The sequence below is a fragment of the Lampetra planeri genome, chromosome 64, assembly GCF_965212315.1.
Source record: "Lampetra planeri chromosome 64, kcLamPlan1.2.h2, whole genome shotgun sequence".
NCBI classification, from domain to species: domain Eukaryota; kingdom Metazoa; phylum Chordata; class Hyperoartia; order Petromyzontiformes; family Petromyzontidae; genus Lampetra; species Lampetra planeri.
Window position 1 is genome coordinate 2,468,673 of NC_136170.1, and position 16,872 is coordinate 2,485,544.

At 46.9% G+C, this 16,872-nt stretch overlaps 1 protein-coding gene across 1 annotated transcript in view; it reads right to left on the minus strand.

Annotated features, from left to right (window-relative positions):
- Window positions 1–14,929, minus strand: part of LOC144737086 (centrosomal protein of 290 kDa-like) — a 78,521-nt gene extending 63,592 nt beyond the window's left edge. Inside the window, exons 1-11 of the mRNA XM_078619748.1 lie at window positions 14,836–14,929; window positions 13,548–13,675; window positions 10,667–10,744; window positions 10,031–10,100; window positions 8,335–8,378; window positions 6,232–6,375; window positions 5,547–5,600; window positions 3,742–3,894; window positions 2,772–2,954; window positions 2,132–2,221; window positions 741–863 (exon numbers count right to left, since the gene is read on the minus strand). Of these exons, the coding sequence (XP_078475874.1) occupies window positions 741–863; window positions 2,132–2,221; window positions 2,772–2,954; window positions 3,742–3,894; window positions 5,547–5,600; window positions 6,232–6,375; window positions 8,335–8,378; window positions 10,031–10,100; window positions 10,667–10,744; window positions 13,548–13,649 (1,041 nt within the window). The 5' untranslated portion in view covers window positions 13,650–13,675; window positions 14,836–14,929. The remainder of the gene's footprint in view (window positions 1–740; window positions 864–2,131; window positions 2,222–2,771; window positions 2,955–3,741; window positions 3,895–5,546; window positions 5,601–6,231; window positions 6,376–8,334; window positions 8,379–10,030; window positions 10,101–10,666; window positions 10,745–13,547; window positions 13,676–14,835) is intronic.
- Window positions 14,930–16,872: the final 1,943 nt, after the last annotated feature.

Here is a 16,872-nt window from a genome sequence, read left to right on the forward strand (position 1 = left end):
TACGCACAAAGTCCTTGCCACAAATGAACCACGATACCTCGCTGAGCTCGTCAAAGAGCATAAACCATCACACAAACTCCGGTCATCCTCGCAAGAGCGGTTTTTGGCTAGCTATCCAACAAAGGCGGTCACCGCATCGCGCGCTTTCAGTTGTGCTTTCGCGGCCGTCTGGAACGCTCTTCATTCCGAAATTGGGAAGCCATTGAAGCTATGCACTTTGAAATCATCTACATTGAGAACTCATTTCTTTAGAACTGATTTTTGTGTTTAGTTTGCCTGTCCTTCCCCCGCACCTCCGATTCGCACGGCTGGCTACGTACGGTGCGAAAGAAGTTCAACATACATAAGCAATATTAAAAAAAAACTTTTTTAAAAACATACTTTAATGAAATGTACATTCTCAGCATCACCTTAATCGCCTACTTCAAGAGACACTTAAAGACTCACCTCTATAACCACGTGCTATCGAGCGACTGAGCTTGGCTCCGCGCCTCTGAGTTGCGGCCGATACGTCCGCAAATTTGCGCGCGTTACAAATTGAATTATCATTATTACTACTCGCTGCGACGTAGTTCCATTCGCACGATCGCGCTGCATATCCAATCCGCGTCCGCGCTGCACAAAAATAACGCGTTCCCTACCACGCTCGTCGCGTTACGTATCCGATCCGCGCGACGAAACACTTTGCGGTGTTACGGGAGAACAGACGGAAACACGATACGGGCCACGGAGGTAGGTACCTGCTGCAACGCGACGATGCTCTGCTTGTCCTGGTCGAGCTGTGTGGCCTTGAGCCTCTCCTGGAGGTCGCGCACTCTCTTCTGATACTCGAGCAGCTCCTCATCCTTGCCCACCAGAAGAGACTGCAACAAACCGCATGGAGGAGGTGGGGGGGGGGCGCAAGGCGGCAGACGGATGAGCAACGTTCAGCAGCAGCCACAGCCGCAGCAGCAGTCACAACGGTAGCAGCAGCAGCAGCAATATCATCTCTTTGGTTTTTTCGGCAAAGGCATGTAGGTAAAAAATAAAATAAAAATAAATTAACCCGTAAAAACTAAGTTTTTCACTATAAATCCTTTATATGCGTGGCGGCTAGAGTCCTCTCGTCCTCTGGCTTGAGATGGCTGCCACCTATGGGTCAGATGATTGCCTGCCACCATTAAGCAATTGGTAATTCAATATAAAAAAAAAAATTCCTAAAAAGTGTAAAATTTTTGAATTTTTTTTTCACGAAAATGCATTGTCACGCACAACGAGTCTGTGTGCAAAATGTCAGCTCGATTGGATCACGGGAAGTGGGTTAAAAAACGACCGAAAGATTTGCACGGTCGTAAGCGCGCAAGCAAGCAAGCAAGTGAACTTAATATAAAGGATTTAATAAATTAAATCACTGTGTCAAGTAATCTTGCTGTGACGGTGCCACCTGAAGACGGAAGCTTGTGTTGCCTCCGAAACGTCGTGATTTAATTTCTTTTTATTTTATTTTTTACCTACGTGACTTTACCGAAAAAAACAAAGAGTATGGACCCTTGCAGTCGCAAAAACTTCAAATCTAGAAGCAATATCATCATCATAGCCTTTCATGAAATCGTCCAGAATCCGTCCGATCTCGTCAGAGTTCGGAAGTCAAGCAGGATTTTGAGCCTAGATAGTGCTTCTATGGGTGCACCCGCAGCTGTGGTACCATCATCACCAACGTCTACAGTTGAGACATCAACAATGGCAGCAGCAGCAGCAGCAGAATCATCATCGTAATCCACAACAGCAGAAGCAACAGCTGCAGCATCGGCAACACAACTGTCAGCATCAGTGGGCACCATTATTATCGTCATCATCTACAGCAGGATCAACAGTAGCATCATCATCCGCATCTATACTTTCACCCCCACTATTATCACCCACAGAAGTAACATCACCGGCATCACCATCATTCACAGCAGCAGAACCACCAATTCCAGCAGTAGCATCATTATCATCATCAGCAACATTATCATGATCAGCAGCAGCCTCATAATCACAAGCACAAGTATAATCATCATCACCATGCATCATTTAAGCACGTGGACCTCTGGCTAGTGTTTGCTTGTTAATTATAACGACAATGAAAGAAGCAATGGAGAATGTGTGAGACCTTCCACTCTTCTATCTTGGAGTTGACGGCCTGCATGATGGGGTCATCTTCCTCGGAGCGCACTTGCAATAAAGTATTCAGCTCTTGCACCTGTGGGGCAGAGGAAGTTGCTCATCAAAAGCAAGGAAACACAGACATTAGCCAATACTCATGGCCTATCCACTCAGCAACTCAGCCACCCACTCACCAAACAAGCAGCCAGCCACCCCGGGTACAGGTACCCATTTGCGACCCTGGTGCGGCCGGGTATGGGTACGGGTAAGGAATCAAAACCCGTTTGCGACCTCTGCTCTACAGACAGTGACACACACAAAGTGATACACACTCTCTACACACACACACACACTCTACAGACAGTGACACACACAAAGTGATACAAACTCTACACACGCACACACACACTCTACAGACAGTGACACACACAAAGTGATACACACTCTCTACACACACACACACACTCTACACACACACACAAAGTGATACACACTCTCTACACACACACACACACAGCGACACACACAAAGTGATACACACTCTCTACACACACACAGCGACACACTCTACAGACAGTGACACACACAAAGTGATACACACTCTCTACACACACACACACAGCGACACACAATCTACGAACGCGGACCTGGAGGGCCAGGTTCTCCTTGTCTCGGCGGAGTTGATCCACGACGAGGTCGCTCTGCTGAACGAGCACCCTCATCTGCGCGTACTCCTCCGCCATGCGCTCCATGTCCACGGCGCTCTGCTCCAGCTCCTTCTGCAGCTGCTGCGCCTGAGTCACCAGCCGCTCGTTCGTCTCCGTGAGGTTCTACGACAGAGGCCGGGGAGGGGGGGGGGGGGAGAAGGGCGAGGGTGTGTACGGTATGTCTGTGAAAAAAATGCTTTATAGCACATCGGATTCCTCCAGTAGACATAAATATTCATGACTCCTTGTAGAAAAAGGTGTCAGTTTTGTTGCCAGATAAAAGGGTAAAAAAACTATTATAATTTTTGCTACTGGCAAATGAGGTTTCAATGGTGTAAATGCTTTACCCCGAGCTCTCATACTCTGATGGTGCATTGTCTTTGAGTTGTGCGCCTTTTGGCATCATCTGGTCCAACACCATGTGAGACTAGGCTCTAAGAAAAGCTGTCTCGGGTGTGGACCAATCAATTTCAAGGACAATGCATACATTATCAGAGTTGTGTTTTTTGTTTGCATTCCGAACGCAGGTATTGTGGTCCATGCAAACATGACTCCTTGTAAAAAAAGGTGTCAGTTTTGTTGCCAGATAAAAGGGTAAAAACCAATTATCATAAATATTCTTATTCTGACATACTACATCGACAACAGCCGCCATTCGCCACCGAGTGGCCGTGACGTGACCACAGCGCTTGCCTTGTGCCAGGCTAGGTGCTTGCCGAGGCCAGGAGAAGTGGCCTCGAGTGAGGGGAGGCTCGCTGCAATAACTCCGTGGACCTTTTGGACCAGACCTCGTGCGTGCTCCCATGCACGCGTGCGCGGGCGTACATCGGCTAAAAATATTTAGCGACAAGCGGACTGGTTCGGAGATCCGAACACCATTTTTTTCCGGTGGAAAAAAACCATGAAATACCTGGATGTCGTCAAGGTACTCCATCATCTCGCGCTTCATTCGCGAGATCTGCGCCTTCAGATCGGCCCCATCCTCGGTGCGGGACCGCTTGCTCTCTCGCTGAGAGTCCATTTGGCGCTGGTAGTCCACGATGTCTTGCCGCAGGATGTCGTTCTGTCAAGGGACCCGTGAGAAAACAAAAAACGCTTAGAGCGCACGATAGGTAACCGATTTTGGTGATGATGACGACGAAGGTGACGACGATTTCGTACGCGCCAAGTGAAGAGCGCTGTTACAGATTCAGTTCAAAGCGAGTTAGCCATTCAATCGCTTTGGTCTGAGAGTTGGTGACTTGCAGATACACCCAGCCCACCCACTCGCTGACTCACTCATCCACTCGCTCACCCAACCCACTGCAATCAAATGTATATTTGGGGCAGCGTGAAGTTACACGGTCTGTGGTTTGGTGTTCATAGTAGCATTCGCACATGTATTTAATTTTTATTCTCCACTTGTACATGTGTCCGCAACTTCCGTTGTGTGTGCAGATCCGGTTAAGTGCTGCCCATTGTTTGCGTGAAAGATGGAAGCCGGGTAGGGTGATGGTGGGCTCGCTGATAAGCTGTGTGTTGTGGAAGCCGGGCAGCAGAGGTTGCAAACGGGTTTTGATTCCTTACCCGTACCCGTACCCGGCCGCACCAGGGTCGCAAACGGGTACCCGTACCTGTACCCGGCCGGGTACGGGTACCCGTTCCCTACCCGTACCCGTACCCTACCCGAAATGAGTGACAAACGGTTACTCACCAGTGACTCACGGCCTACCCGTACCCGGCCGCACCACGGTCGCAAACAGCTACCCGTACCCGTACCCAGCCATCACGGCACACGAGGGGGTGGGTGGCCAGCACCACGCCCGACCACCTTTGTCTTCCGAGTGGCGATGCTCACGCACCGCACCAGGTACTGAATTTAGGCTTCGTTGACCTAGGCGAGGCCCAGGACTGGTTCAGATAATCATCACTGGTGGTGGCCGTGAGCGGGACTCAAACTCGGGTCACCGGATTCGTAGCGCAGCGCGCTAACGACTACACTACCGCTCCCCCACTACACACTACAACATACGCACTCAAGAGGGCTCATTGAGGCTCACTCAGATGGTCACGTATCTACCGCCGAAGGGCTTACCAGTTTTTTCACATTTTTTTTCTTTTCCATGGGAATTTAACACAAGGCAGAGGGAGGAAGGCGGTCAAGAGAAACCAAGGAGAAATTCAGGAGCGATTAGATGGAAAAAAACGAGCACAAATCAAACAAGGTGAAATTAACAACACTGACAAGACAGAAATAAATAAGAGCATGAAGAATTTTGCGTGCGCCTTTATGAATTGACACATTCGTGCGGAGGGAGCTGGTAGGAACATTGGGTTGCTCGGTTAATGGCCAGGGTCAACGGCGGCGTGGTGTATTCCGCAAATATGCCCGACTGTGAAGGCGGGCACAAGCCGGCGTGTGTAGGTTAAACGTTGAGTTTTATAAGGGCACCACGGGGTGACCAGCCCCTCCCCACCCAGCCCCCTCCTCCCCACCCAGCCCCTCCCCACCCTCCCCTCTCCACCCAGCCCCACCCCTCCCACCCCCCACCCAGCCCAGCCCCTCCCCACTCTCCCCACCCAGGCCCTCCCCACCCAGCCTCTCCCCACCCTCCCCTCCCCTCCCCACGAAGAAGATGAATCCCTGCAGTCACGAAAGCTTTAAATCGAGACATTGAAAACACTCAAATATTGATGCATTATCCCACGTGTGTGTGCCCGTGTGCGTGGCCTTACCTCTCTCTTCAGCTTAGAAATCTCCCCTTCAGCCTCTTCCATTTTCTTGGAGAGCTGAAAAGGCACAACGTTGGGCCGCACAAAGTTTAAGCGGACCATGGATCCCTCGCGGTGACGCAGCCAGGCCACCTGCTAACAAGTTCAAGTTCATTTATTAGGTATAGCCCTGTGAGCCATTCGGCTCTTGAATCGGGTGCAACCTCAACAAACAAAAAAACAAAAACATGAACAAGAAAACATCTTAAAGTGACTAAGTTCAAGTTACAAGTTCATTTATTAGGTATAGCCCTGTGAGCCATTCGGCTCTTGAATCGGGTGCAACCGCAACAAACAAAAATACAAAACATGAACAAAAAACATCTTAAAGTGAATATGTGACTGAGTGCAAACAAAAAATCCAAGAAAAGACAGCAAAATATTGCAGAAAAAGCACCGTACACCAACGCTGTGTGCAAAAATCCCAGTGGGATGCAAGTCAAACAACAACAACCACAAGACAACTTAGATTAAAGCCATCATTCTAACTCCATACTACCACAAACAAACATGGCCAAACCAAAAAACTTATCGAAAATCACCAAAATAAAGCCATAAAAGCAATGAAACAGTGGACACCTGTACCGTGGAACCAACCATTAGCAAAATACCTCTACAGTGAAACCGACCGAAACCAAAAACACGGTACCTGCTCACTCCACTTTTTCTCTTTCTCCAGGTTCTGTTCCACAGCCGCCAGCTCCTGATCCCTACGCTCCAGGTTCTGCTCCAGCTCTTGGATCTCTCCGCGCATGAGGCTCGCGTTGCGACCGCCGCGACCTGGGACTTGCGTCTGTGTGGACGAAGCGAAGCGGGCGGTGGGGGGGGTGGGGGGTATGTGGGGGCGGGGGGGGTTTTGTGAGGGGGGGAGTAGGAGGGGGCAGTCACGAGCCGCGGACTTCTCTCCCCAGACGCCGTCACCTGCAGCACACCTCCACTGATCAGAGGTCGCAACCGGGTACCCGTAGACCGTGAGTCACTGGTGAGTAACCGTTTGTCACGCATTTCGGGTAGGGCACGGGTACGGGTAGGATATGGCTACCCGTACTCGGCCGGGTACGGGTACGGGTACCCATTTGCGACCCTTGTGCGGCCGGGTACGGGTAAGGAATCAAAACCCGTTTGCGACCTCTGTCTGGTAGGATGGGGATGGTTTCGTTGTATTTGTATGTTGTTTGGGTAGTTTGTTTACCTTTCTTGTACTTTGCATCACTGTCGCGTTTTTGTACTGTTTGTTGTTGTGACGTTCTTACCCCGTGCCCCGACTGGACATCTGTATTCCTCCTGCCGTATAAATATTCTTCTTTGTAAATTAAATTCGTTTGTACAAAAAATCCCCCACCCCCCCCCCCCCAAAAAAAATGAACAGTGGCTCAACTGAGTAATCAGGCGATGCCCTTGTATTTGCAGTGCTGAGCCACTGGTGAAAATTCTCCATTACTATGACGGGGGCGGGTCCATCCATAAGGTAACCACTGATGAGGCAGTGGTGGAAATTCTACATTACTATGACGGGGGCGGGTCCATCCATAAGGTAACCACTGATGAGGCAGTGGTGGAAATTCTACATTACTATGACGGGGGCGGGTCCATCCATAAGGTAACCACTGATGAGGCAGTGGTGGAAATTCTACATTACTATGACGGGGGCGGGTCCATCCATAAGGTAACCACTGATGAGGCGGTGGTGGAAATTCTACATTACTATGATGGGGGCGGGTCCATCCATAGGGTAACCACTGATGAGGCAGTGGTGGAAATTCACCATTACTATGACAGGGGCGGGTCCATCCATAGGGTAACCACTAATGAGGCAGTGGTGGAAATTCACCATTACTATGACGGGGGCAGGTCCATCCATAGGGTAACCACTGATGAGGCGGTGGTGGAAATTCTACATTACTATGACGGGGGCAGGTCCATCCATAGGCTAACCACTGATGAGGCAGTGATGGAAATTCTACATTACTATGACGGGGGCAGGTCCATCCATAGGCTAACCACTGATGAGGCAGTGATGGAAATTCTACATTACTATGACGGGGGCAGGTCCATCCATAGGCTAACCACTGATGAGGCAGTGGTGGAAATTCTCCCACTGCAATGGCGGGGGATGAGTTTATCCACAGGATAAACCACGGTGTGGCTTCCCCACGAAGCTGTATTAATTTTAAAGACCTCGGAGCGAGGGATGGCTGAGTAAACCCATCCCCAACCTGGACATGAACTTGTGTCCTTATTGCAGGAGGCTCATCCTGGCCACGCGTCGCTGTACTCATTGACATGTTAATTTTTTCTCTAACCCCTCCCTCTCTCCGCCCCGCCCCCCTCTGTCTATTTAAGGCCTCGCCACAGAGACGATCTCCCTCTCTGTGCCTATGTGTTACTCTCTCTCTATGTATCTTGGTGATATCTGTCTGCTTATATGTCTGTCTATAGTTTTCTGGTTAGATTTTTGTTGCTATTTCATTTATACCTGATGATGATTGCTTGTGTTGCAATCGAAACGTCGTATGCTATTATTTAATTTATTATTTTATCTTTATACGTGACTTTACCCAAAGAACCAAAGAGTAATTCCTGCAGTCACGAAAGCTACAAATTAAGATTGGTCCAAAAGAACCTGCGGTGTAGATGTTTGCGTTAACGTGTCGTTGAATCGGTTGAAGTGTTGTCTCCCCTTATCCCTGACGGGTGTCTGCTTGCGGGAGTTGACGATTGCAAACAACGTGGGCGCAGAGCAAGCGCGTACCAGCTCATTCTCCAGCTTGTCGATCTTCGCCTTGTACTGCCGCTCTAAGGGAGAGAGGTGAAGACGTCATCACGTGGCATCTCTTCGAGATTGTTTCGAGTAGAGTGCGCATCTAAGACACAGAGTAAAACTAAGCGACAGCTCCTAAAACACTTGGGTGCTGTGTGTGTGTATTTGTGTGTGTGGGGCCGGGCGTGGTGCTGGCCACCCACTCCCTCAGAATCAGAATCAGAAAGAGTTTTATTCGCCATGAAAGTTTGCACAAACAAGGAATTTACTATGGCAGGAAGGTGCATACATTCAACATGTAGGAATCTTAAAACTTAAATAAGTGGTATACAGTCTAACTATACTAAACTAATACTCAGGGGCTAACGTATGTAAAATTTTGAATAAGTATACGATATAAAATGTAAACTAGCTGTAATATACAATCCTAAAATAGAAAAATACAAATATGTTGTAAATATGGCAAGGTGTAATTTTGTAGATAAAATGTTAAAGTAAGTGTAAAAATCATTTTAAGCCCTTGGTCTTGCTGAAGAGGCCCACAGCGGATGGGAAGAAACTATTTTTTATAACGTGAGGTTTTGGTCCTGATGGACCGCAGCCTTCTGCCGGAGGGAAGTAGCTGGAACAGAGAGTGTCCAGGGTGAGAGGAATCGGCCACAATCTTCCTCGTGTGCCGTTTCGGTCATCATAGGTGCTCACTAACGTCACTTGCCGCAAGAGTCTGTCCAGGGGATACGGTGGTATCTTTGTCTGTGTGTGTGGGGAGCTGTAGTGCAACGGTTAGCGCGCCGCGCGATGAACCCGGCGACCCGAGTTCGGTTCCCGCTCACGGCCAACACCAGTGACGATTATCTGAACCGGTCATGGACCTCCCCTAGATCGATTCAGCCTCAAATGAGTACCTGGTGCGGTGTGTAAACATCGCCGCTAGGGAGACAAGAAGCGGTCGGGCGTAGTGTTGGCCGACCCACTCCCTCGTGTGCCGTGCTGGCCTTCATAGGCGTTCACTAACAGCACTTGCCCCAAAAGTGTGTGTATAATACACGTGGAATCTTTGCATTTTGAATCGGAATGTCCCACGCAGTGACTGATCAGCCCAGCCATAGGTGTCTTATGAAGGCCGCCCACGTTGACCAATCACGTTCTTGGAACACGCCGTGCGGTTTGAACTTTGGCGCATGCCAATCGGTTTAACAGTCACTAACGAATGCGGTTGAGTTTTCGTCAGCGTGTTGCGTTTGTTGTGTTTTTTTGGGGCGCCACGGTGGCTGGGAGATGTTAACCACCTCGCCTGGTATACAGGAGGTCGTGGGTTTGATCCCGACCCTGACGCCTGCTGCTGCATATTTGGAGTTTGCTTGTCTCTCTCTCCACCCGTGGTTACGTGGATTTTTCTCCGGGTCTTCCAATTTTTGCCTCAATATTTTTAATCAAAGTAACGCATTAAGTGTATTTGGCCGCTGTAAATTTCCACGCGATAAGCCAATTCACTGAGCTATAATTTGCGGCCAGATCGCAAATGGGCCTTACCTGGTCAAAATAAAAAAATAATAGCAAATAGTTAAAATAGTTTCTGCGTTCAGCTACCGTCACTGTGCCGAGTTATCGTCACGAGCGAATGCGTTGACGATTCTCGAAAAATCGGGGTGGGCATTCCTCCCCTGGTGTGCCGTGCGTTGTGTACCGACTTTGGCTTGTTCGGTTCCCGCCCTCTCAACCTCCTCCATGGCAAACGCAGCCTCCTGCGATTTCAGCTGTGGCAAAGATTGCACATGACTCGGATTACACGCAATTCGGATTACGTATGAATGTGTGATTATGATTGCAGATTACTGATTACACGCGATTCAGATTACATATTATTGTGTGAATCGGATTGCAGATTACTGATTACACGCGATTCAGATTACATATTAGTGCGTGAATCGGAATGCTGATTATTAATTACATGCGATTCAGATTACATATTAATACGTGATTCCGATTACAGATTACTGATTACACGCGATTCACATTACATATTATTGCGTGATTTGGAATTCTGATTATCAATTACATGCGATTCAGATTACCAGCGATTCAGATTACATGAGATTCAGATTACCAGCGATTCAGATTACACGTGATTAAGATTACACGTGATTCAGATTACATGAGATTCAAATTACCAGCGATTCAGATTACACGTGATTCAGATTACACGAAATTCAGATAGCACGCAATTCAGATGATACGCAATTCAGATGATACGCGATTTAGGCAACGTGACCGTTGCTGGCGATGGTGAAGGTGGAGCACATGACATGCACGCGCTCTTCACCTGCATGAGCGACTGCGTGAGGGAAAACAGATGGATGAGCTTTTCCGACGTTTCATCTTTTAAACTCTTCACCTCCACCTGTCAAGGCAATGCAAAGCGTTCCAAATACATCACCATCATTGCTTAATAATAATAATAATGGAATGGGTTCCGGAGACACTTGTAGAGGTACCTTCTTTATTACAATACAACACTCCAACAGTCCTGATACTCTGTTACAGCCTAGGTACACAGCCTAGGTACACAGCCTAGGTACACAGCCTAGGTACACAGCCTAGGTACACAGCCTAGGTACACAGCCTAGGTACACAGCCTAGGTACACAGCCTAGGTACACAGCCTAGGTACACAGCCTAGGCACACAGCCTAGGTACACATCCTAGCGACACAGCCTAGGTACACAGCCTAGGTACACAGCCTAGGTACACAGCCTAGGCACACAGCCTAGGCACACAGCCTAGGTACACAGCCTAGCGACACAGCCTAGATACACAGCCTAGGTACACAGCCTAGGTACACAGCCTAGGTACACAGCCTAGGTACACAGCCTAGCGACACAGCTTAGGTACATAGCCTAGGTACACAGCCTAGGTACACAGCCTAGGTACACAGCCTAAGTACACAGCCTAGGTGCACAGCCTAGGTGCACAGCCTAGGTGCACAGCCTAGGTGCACAGCCTAGATACACAGCCTAGATACACAGCCTAGGTACACAGCCTAGGTGCACAGCCTAGATGCACAGCCTAGGTACACAGCCTAGGTACACAGCCTAGCGACACAGCCTAGGTACACAGCCTAGGTACACAGCCTAGGTACACAGCCTAGGTACACAGCCTAGATGCACAGCCTAGGTACACAGCCTAGGTACACAGCCTAGCGACACAGCCTAGGTACACAGCCTAGGTACACAGCCTAGCGACACAGCCTAGGTACACAGCCTAGGTACACAGCCTAGGTACACAGCCTAGGTACACAGCCTAGATACACTATTCTGGCTACGCTCTGGGGTCCTCTGGCTACAACTACCCTAGGGGAGGCTTCCTGACCCGACCCAGCCAAGGTGCGGGTCTGGACTCTCGCTTCCTCGGAACTCGCCCTTACAAGGACGTAGAGCCGGGAGCACCAGAGTCCCACCACTGGCCCTCACAGCGTCCCGGCCCTTACAAGGACAAGCGGGACGAGGGGGTCCAGGGTCCTAAGCTGGCTGGCTGGCGGGTCTTGGGTCTTGAGCTGCGACTTCCCCCGCCGCAAAGCGTTACTCTATTTAATTTATCCGGGAAACTCTATTGCGGAAAGTTCTGAATTGCGATGTTTGGCCAATTCCTCTCCACCAAGTGTATCACGCGTTTGTTGTTCTACTCCCACAAGTCGATTAGCCACAGTTGGCTACGTAAGATGCGAAAGAGGTTCAACTTAAACACGTATTTATCTAGATTTGAAGCTTTCGTGACTGCAAGGATTCATATTGTTAGTTTTTTTCGGTAAAGTCACGTAGGTAAAAAATTTAAATTAATAAAAGTAAAATAAAAATAAAAATCACGACGTTTCGGAGGCAACACAAGCTTCCGTCTTCAGGTGGAACCGTCACAGCACGATAGCTGATACTGTCACAGCACGATAGCTGATACAGCTGATACAGCTATCGTGCTGTGACGGTTCCACCTGAAGACGGAAGCTTGTGTTGCCTCCGAAACTTCGTGATTTTTGTTTTATTTTTATTTTACTTTTATTAATTTTAATTTTTTACCTACGTGACTTTACCGAAAAAACCTAACAACACGTATTTTATCGACCCTGGAGGGGATGATGAAGGTCTGAGTCAACACCCCTAACCAGGATTTTAAACCTGCAAACCTTTGAATTGCGAGCCGCTCGCTCTATCTGCAGCTGAGCCACCTGGCCGGATAATGCACATGCAAAATTAACAAGGGTGGCCTCTGGGCTTGAACCGCGAACCAAATGCAACAAACAGCAAAACACACTTCCCCCTGCACATGTTTAGTGTACATGCCGAACAACATGTTTGGAATCGACAGGAGAAAAGTTAGACTTACGAATAAATCGAGTTATTAACAGACCTTTGGAACATAACTTGTTCTAAAGTAGAGAAGTCCCTGTATCATGATAATAGGGTTTTCCCCTTTTTTCTGGCAACAAAACAGGTGTTAAGATGTTAAAACACCAAACTGAAACCTTTTACAAGGAATCATGTCTGCATTAACCACAATGCTTGTGGTCAGAATGCAAAAAAAATCATACTCTGATAGTATACGGTCCCACCTGATGACGGAGACTTGTGTTGCCTCCGAAACGTCGTGATTTTTGTTTTTATTTTATTTTATTTTCATTAATTTTGATGTTTTACCTACGTGACTTTACCGAAAAAACCTAAGAATATGATTCCTTGCAGTCACGAAAGCTTCAAATCTAGAATTAAATATATTTTTGTCCTAAAAAGTGTAAAATTTTGGAAAAAAAATTTCACGAACATTAATTGTCACGCGCAACGAGTCTGTGTGCAAAATGTCAGCTCGATTGGATCACGGGAAGTGGGTTAAAAAACGACCGAAAGATTTGCACGGTCCTAAGCAAGCAAGCGAACTTAATATAAAGGATTTAAAAATAGCTTTATAGCTCATCACATTCCTCCTAAAGTGCGAATAAATACTCTTAGGTTTTTTCGGTAAAGTCACGTAGGTAAAAATAAAAGTAAATAATAAAAATAATAAAAATGATAGTGATTTATTAGCTTATTTATAATATCATTTTTATTATTTTTATTATTTATATTTATTTTTACCTACGTGACTTTACCGAAAAAACATAAGAGTATGAATCCTTGCAGTCACGAAAGCTTCAAATCTGCGAATAAATATTCTGACCTTCGAAATAATGTCTTCGATCTGGTACGCGACGTCAACCTCTCTCTCCAAGGTGTTGGGGTCACACTTGAGCAGGATCTCCCACGCCACGTTCGGTGCCATTTCCAAAGCTTTCCCCTGTTCACAGACTGAACAGCACGCACAACATTGAGGCCCCGGGTGGTGGAGCGCACCGATCAATCCTTTTGCAAGATTTAGTATCTAGAGCAGTGGTCGGGAACCTATGGCTCGCGAGCCATATATGGCTCTTCTGGTGAAGGCATATGGCTCCCAGAAAATTTTGAGTTGAAAAAAAAATTAAAAAAATCAGTTTCGAACTGATTTTAAAATACTTGTAATATTGCTTAATAATTCCGTGTCATTTTAAAGTAAACAGAAATTAGTTTTGAAGATAAATTTCACGGGTCACGGGGCCTCAACGCCCTGCATGAAGCTCAACCTCACCACGTACGAACCAGACTACAAGGCCATCAGCAAAACCATGCAGCACCAGAAGTTGCATTAAAAGTAAGACCTATTTAATTTATTATACGTTAAAAATACTATATGGCTCTCAATGCAATATATTTAGAAATATTTGGCTTTTATGGCTCTCCCAGTCAAAAAGGTTCCCGACCCCTGATCTAGAGTGTATCTGTTTCTCGTCAAGGGACATGAAGCATCGAAGTGAACTCCGGTCATCATCGCATCGCACGGCGCTTTCAGATGCTTCGGGTTAAATTTCGATTTAAAGCTTTCGTGACTGCAGGTCTGTCTTCTCGACAGACCTGTTCTTCACCTGAGGACGGCTGCTTGCGTTGTGGCCGAAACGTCGTGAGAATTATTTAATTGATTAATTTTTATTATTTTATTATTTCCCTTCTACGTGACTTTACCGAAAGAACCAAGAAGATGAATCCCTGCAGTCACGAAAGCTTCAAATCGAGGTGTACTTTATATTATTGCTTGTGTTGCAATCGAAATGTCGTGATAATTTTATTGTTTTATTTATATTATTTTATTTTTATTATTTCCCTTCTACGTGACTTTACCGAAAGAACCATTAATATTAATCCATGCAGTCACGAAAGCTTTAAATCGAGGTGTACTTTAAGTGTAAACGTAAATAAGATCTTTAAGCGCCGTTTTAACGGGTTGCTTAGCAACCAGAGGCCTAGGGCGCTATTCTAGCGAGGTGCATTGAGATAAGCCTTAAAAAATGTCAATACGTTGTAACTTTGACAATTCTAATGTATGAAATAACGTTAGCGTTGCCAAACATTGTTTAGAAATAAAATACGATAGTTACCTGTTCGGAGATTAAAGCAATTTACTCTCACATAGCCGCCCTCGTTTTGACGCTTCTGATACTGTGGGTCTTCCGGAAGATATCTACCGGCTGTTCGAGTGGCAACATCTTCCGGAAGACTTCTAACAACTGTTCAAGTGACGTCTTCCGGAAGATATCTACCGGCCGTTCGAGTGGTAAAATCTTCCGGAAGATATCTCCCAACCGTTCAAGTGACGTCTTCCGGAAGATATCTACCGGCTGTTCGAGTGGCACCGTCTTCCGGAAGAATTCTACCAACCGTTCAAGTAACGTCTTCCGGAAGATATCGAGCACGTCTTCTGGAAGATATCTACCGGCCGTTCGAGTGGCAACATCTTCCGGAAGACTTCTACCAACTGTTCAAGTGACGTCTTCCGGAAGATATCGAGCACGTCTTCTGGAAGATATCTACCGGCCGTTCGAGTGGCAACATCTTCCGGAAGACTTCTACCAACTGTTCAAGTGACGTCTTCCGGAAGATATCGAGCATGTCTTCCGGAAGATATCTACCGGCCGTTCGAGTGGCAACATCTTCCGGAAGACTTCTACCAACTGTTCAAGTGACGTCTTCCGGAAGATATCGAGCACGTCTTCTGGAAGATATCTACCGGCCGTTCGAGTGGCAACATCTTCCGGAAGACTTCTACCAACTGTTCAAGTGACGTCTTCCGGAAGATATCGAGCATGTCTTCCGGAAGATATCTACCGGCCGTTCGAGTGGCAACATTTTCCGGAAGACATCTACCAACCGTTCAAGTAACGTCTTCCGGAAGATATCTAGCATGGCTTCCGGAAGATATCTACCGGCCGTTCGAGTGGCAACATCTTCCGGAAGACTTCTACCAACTGTTCAAGTGACGTCTTCCGGAAGATATCTACCAGCTGTTCGAGTGGCAACATCTTCCGGAATAATTCTACCAAATCTTCCGGAAGATATCTACCGGCCGTTCGAGTGACCTCTACCGGTAAGTTGCTACCGTGTCTTCTGGAAGATACCAACCGTTGTCTTCCGGAAGATGTCTACCGGCCGTTCGAGTGAGAACATCTTCCGGAATATTACATCTACCATATCTTCCGGAAGATATCTACCGACTGTTCAGGACCCATCTTCCGGAAGATTGATAGTATGTCTTCCGGAAGATATCTACCGACTGTTCAGGACCCATCTTCCGGAAGATTGATACCATGTCTTCCGGAAGATATCTACCGACTGTTCAGGACCCATCTTCCGGAAGATTGATAGCATGTCTTCCGGAAGATATCTACCGACTGTTCAGGACCCATCTTCCGGAAGATTGATACCATGTCTTCCGGAAGATATCTACCGACTGTTCAGGACCCATCTTCCGGAAGATTGATACCATGTCTTCCAGAAGATATCTACCGGCCGTTCGAGTGACCACTTCCGCAAAATCACCTACCGGTACCTTCCGGAAGATACCTGCCAATCATCTTCCGGAAGACGTCTACCGGCCGTTCGAGTGACAACATCTTCCGGAAGAACCCTCTCCCGACGTTAGAGACTCAATCTAGATTTGATCGAGATTTGAAGTTTTCGTGACTGCAGGGAAAGTCACGTAGGTAGAGAAATACAATTAGAGACTCAGCCCGGAGTGGCAGACCGCGCGCTAGAGGACGCCCATGGGAGGAGATGGAGCGATTAAATGATGATCAGCTAATGTGCATCGCTGGGACTGTAAGAATGTTGGGCAACTCTCGATTTAAAGCTTTCGTGGCTGCAGGGATTCATCTTCTTGGTTCTTTCGGTAAAGTCACGTAGAAGGGAGGAAATAAAATAATAAAAAAATACAAATAAAACATAATAAAAACGTCGTCAGAATTATTTTATTATGTTTTATTTAGATTTTTTATTATTTATTATTTCCATTCTACATGATTTACCGAAAGAACCAAGAAGATGTTAGGCAACATATTCTTATGTTTTTTTCGGTAAAGTCACGTAGGTAAAAACATTTAAATTAATAAAAGTAAAATAAAAATAAAATAAAAATCACG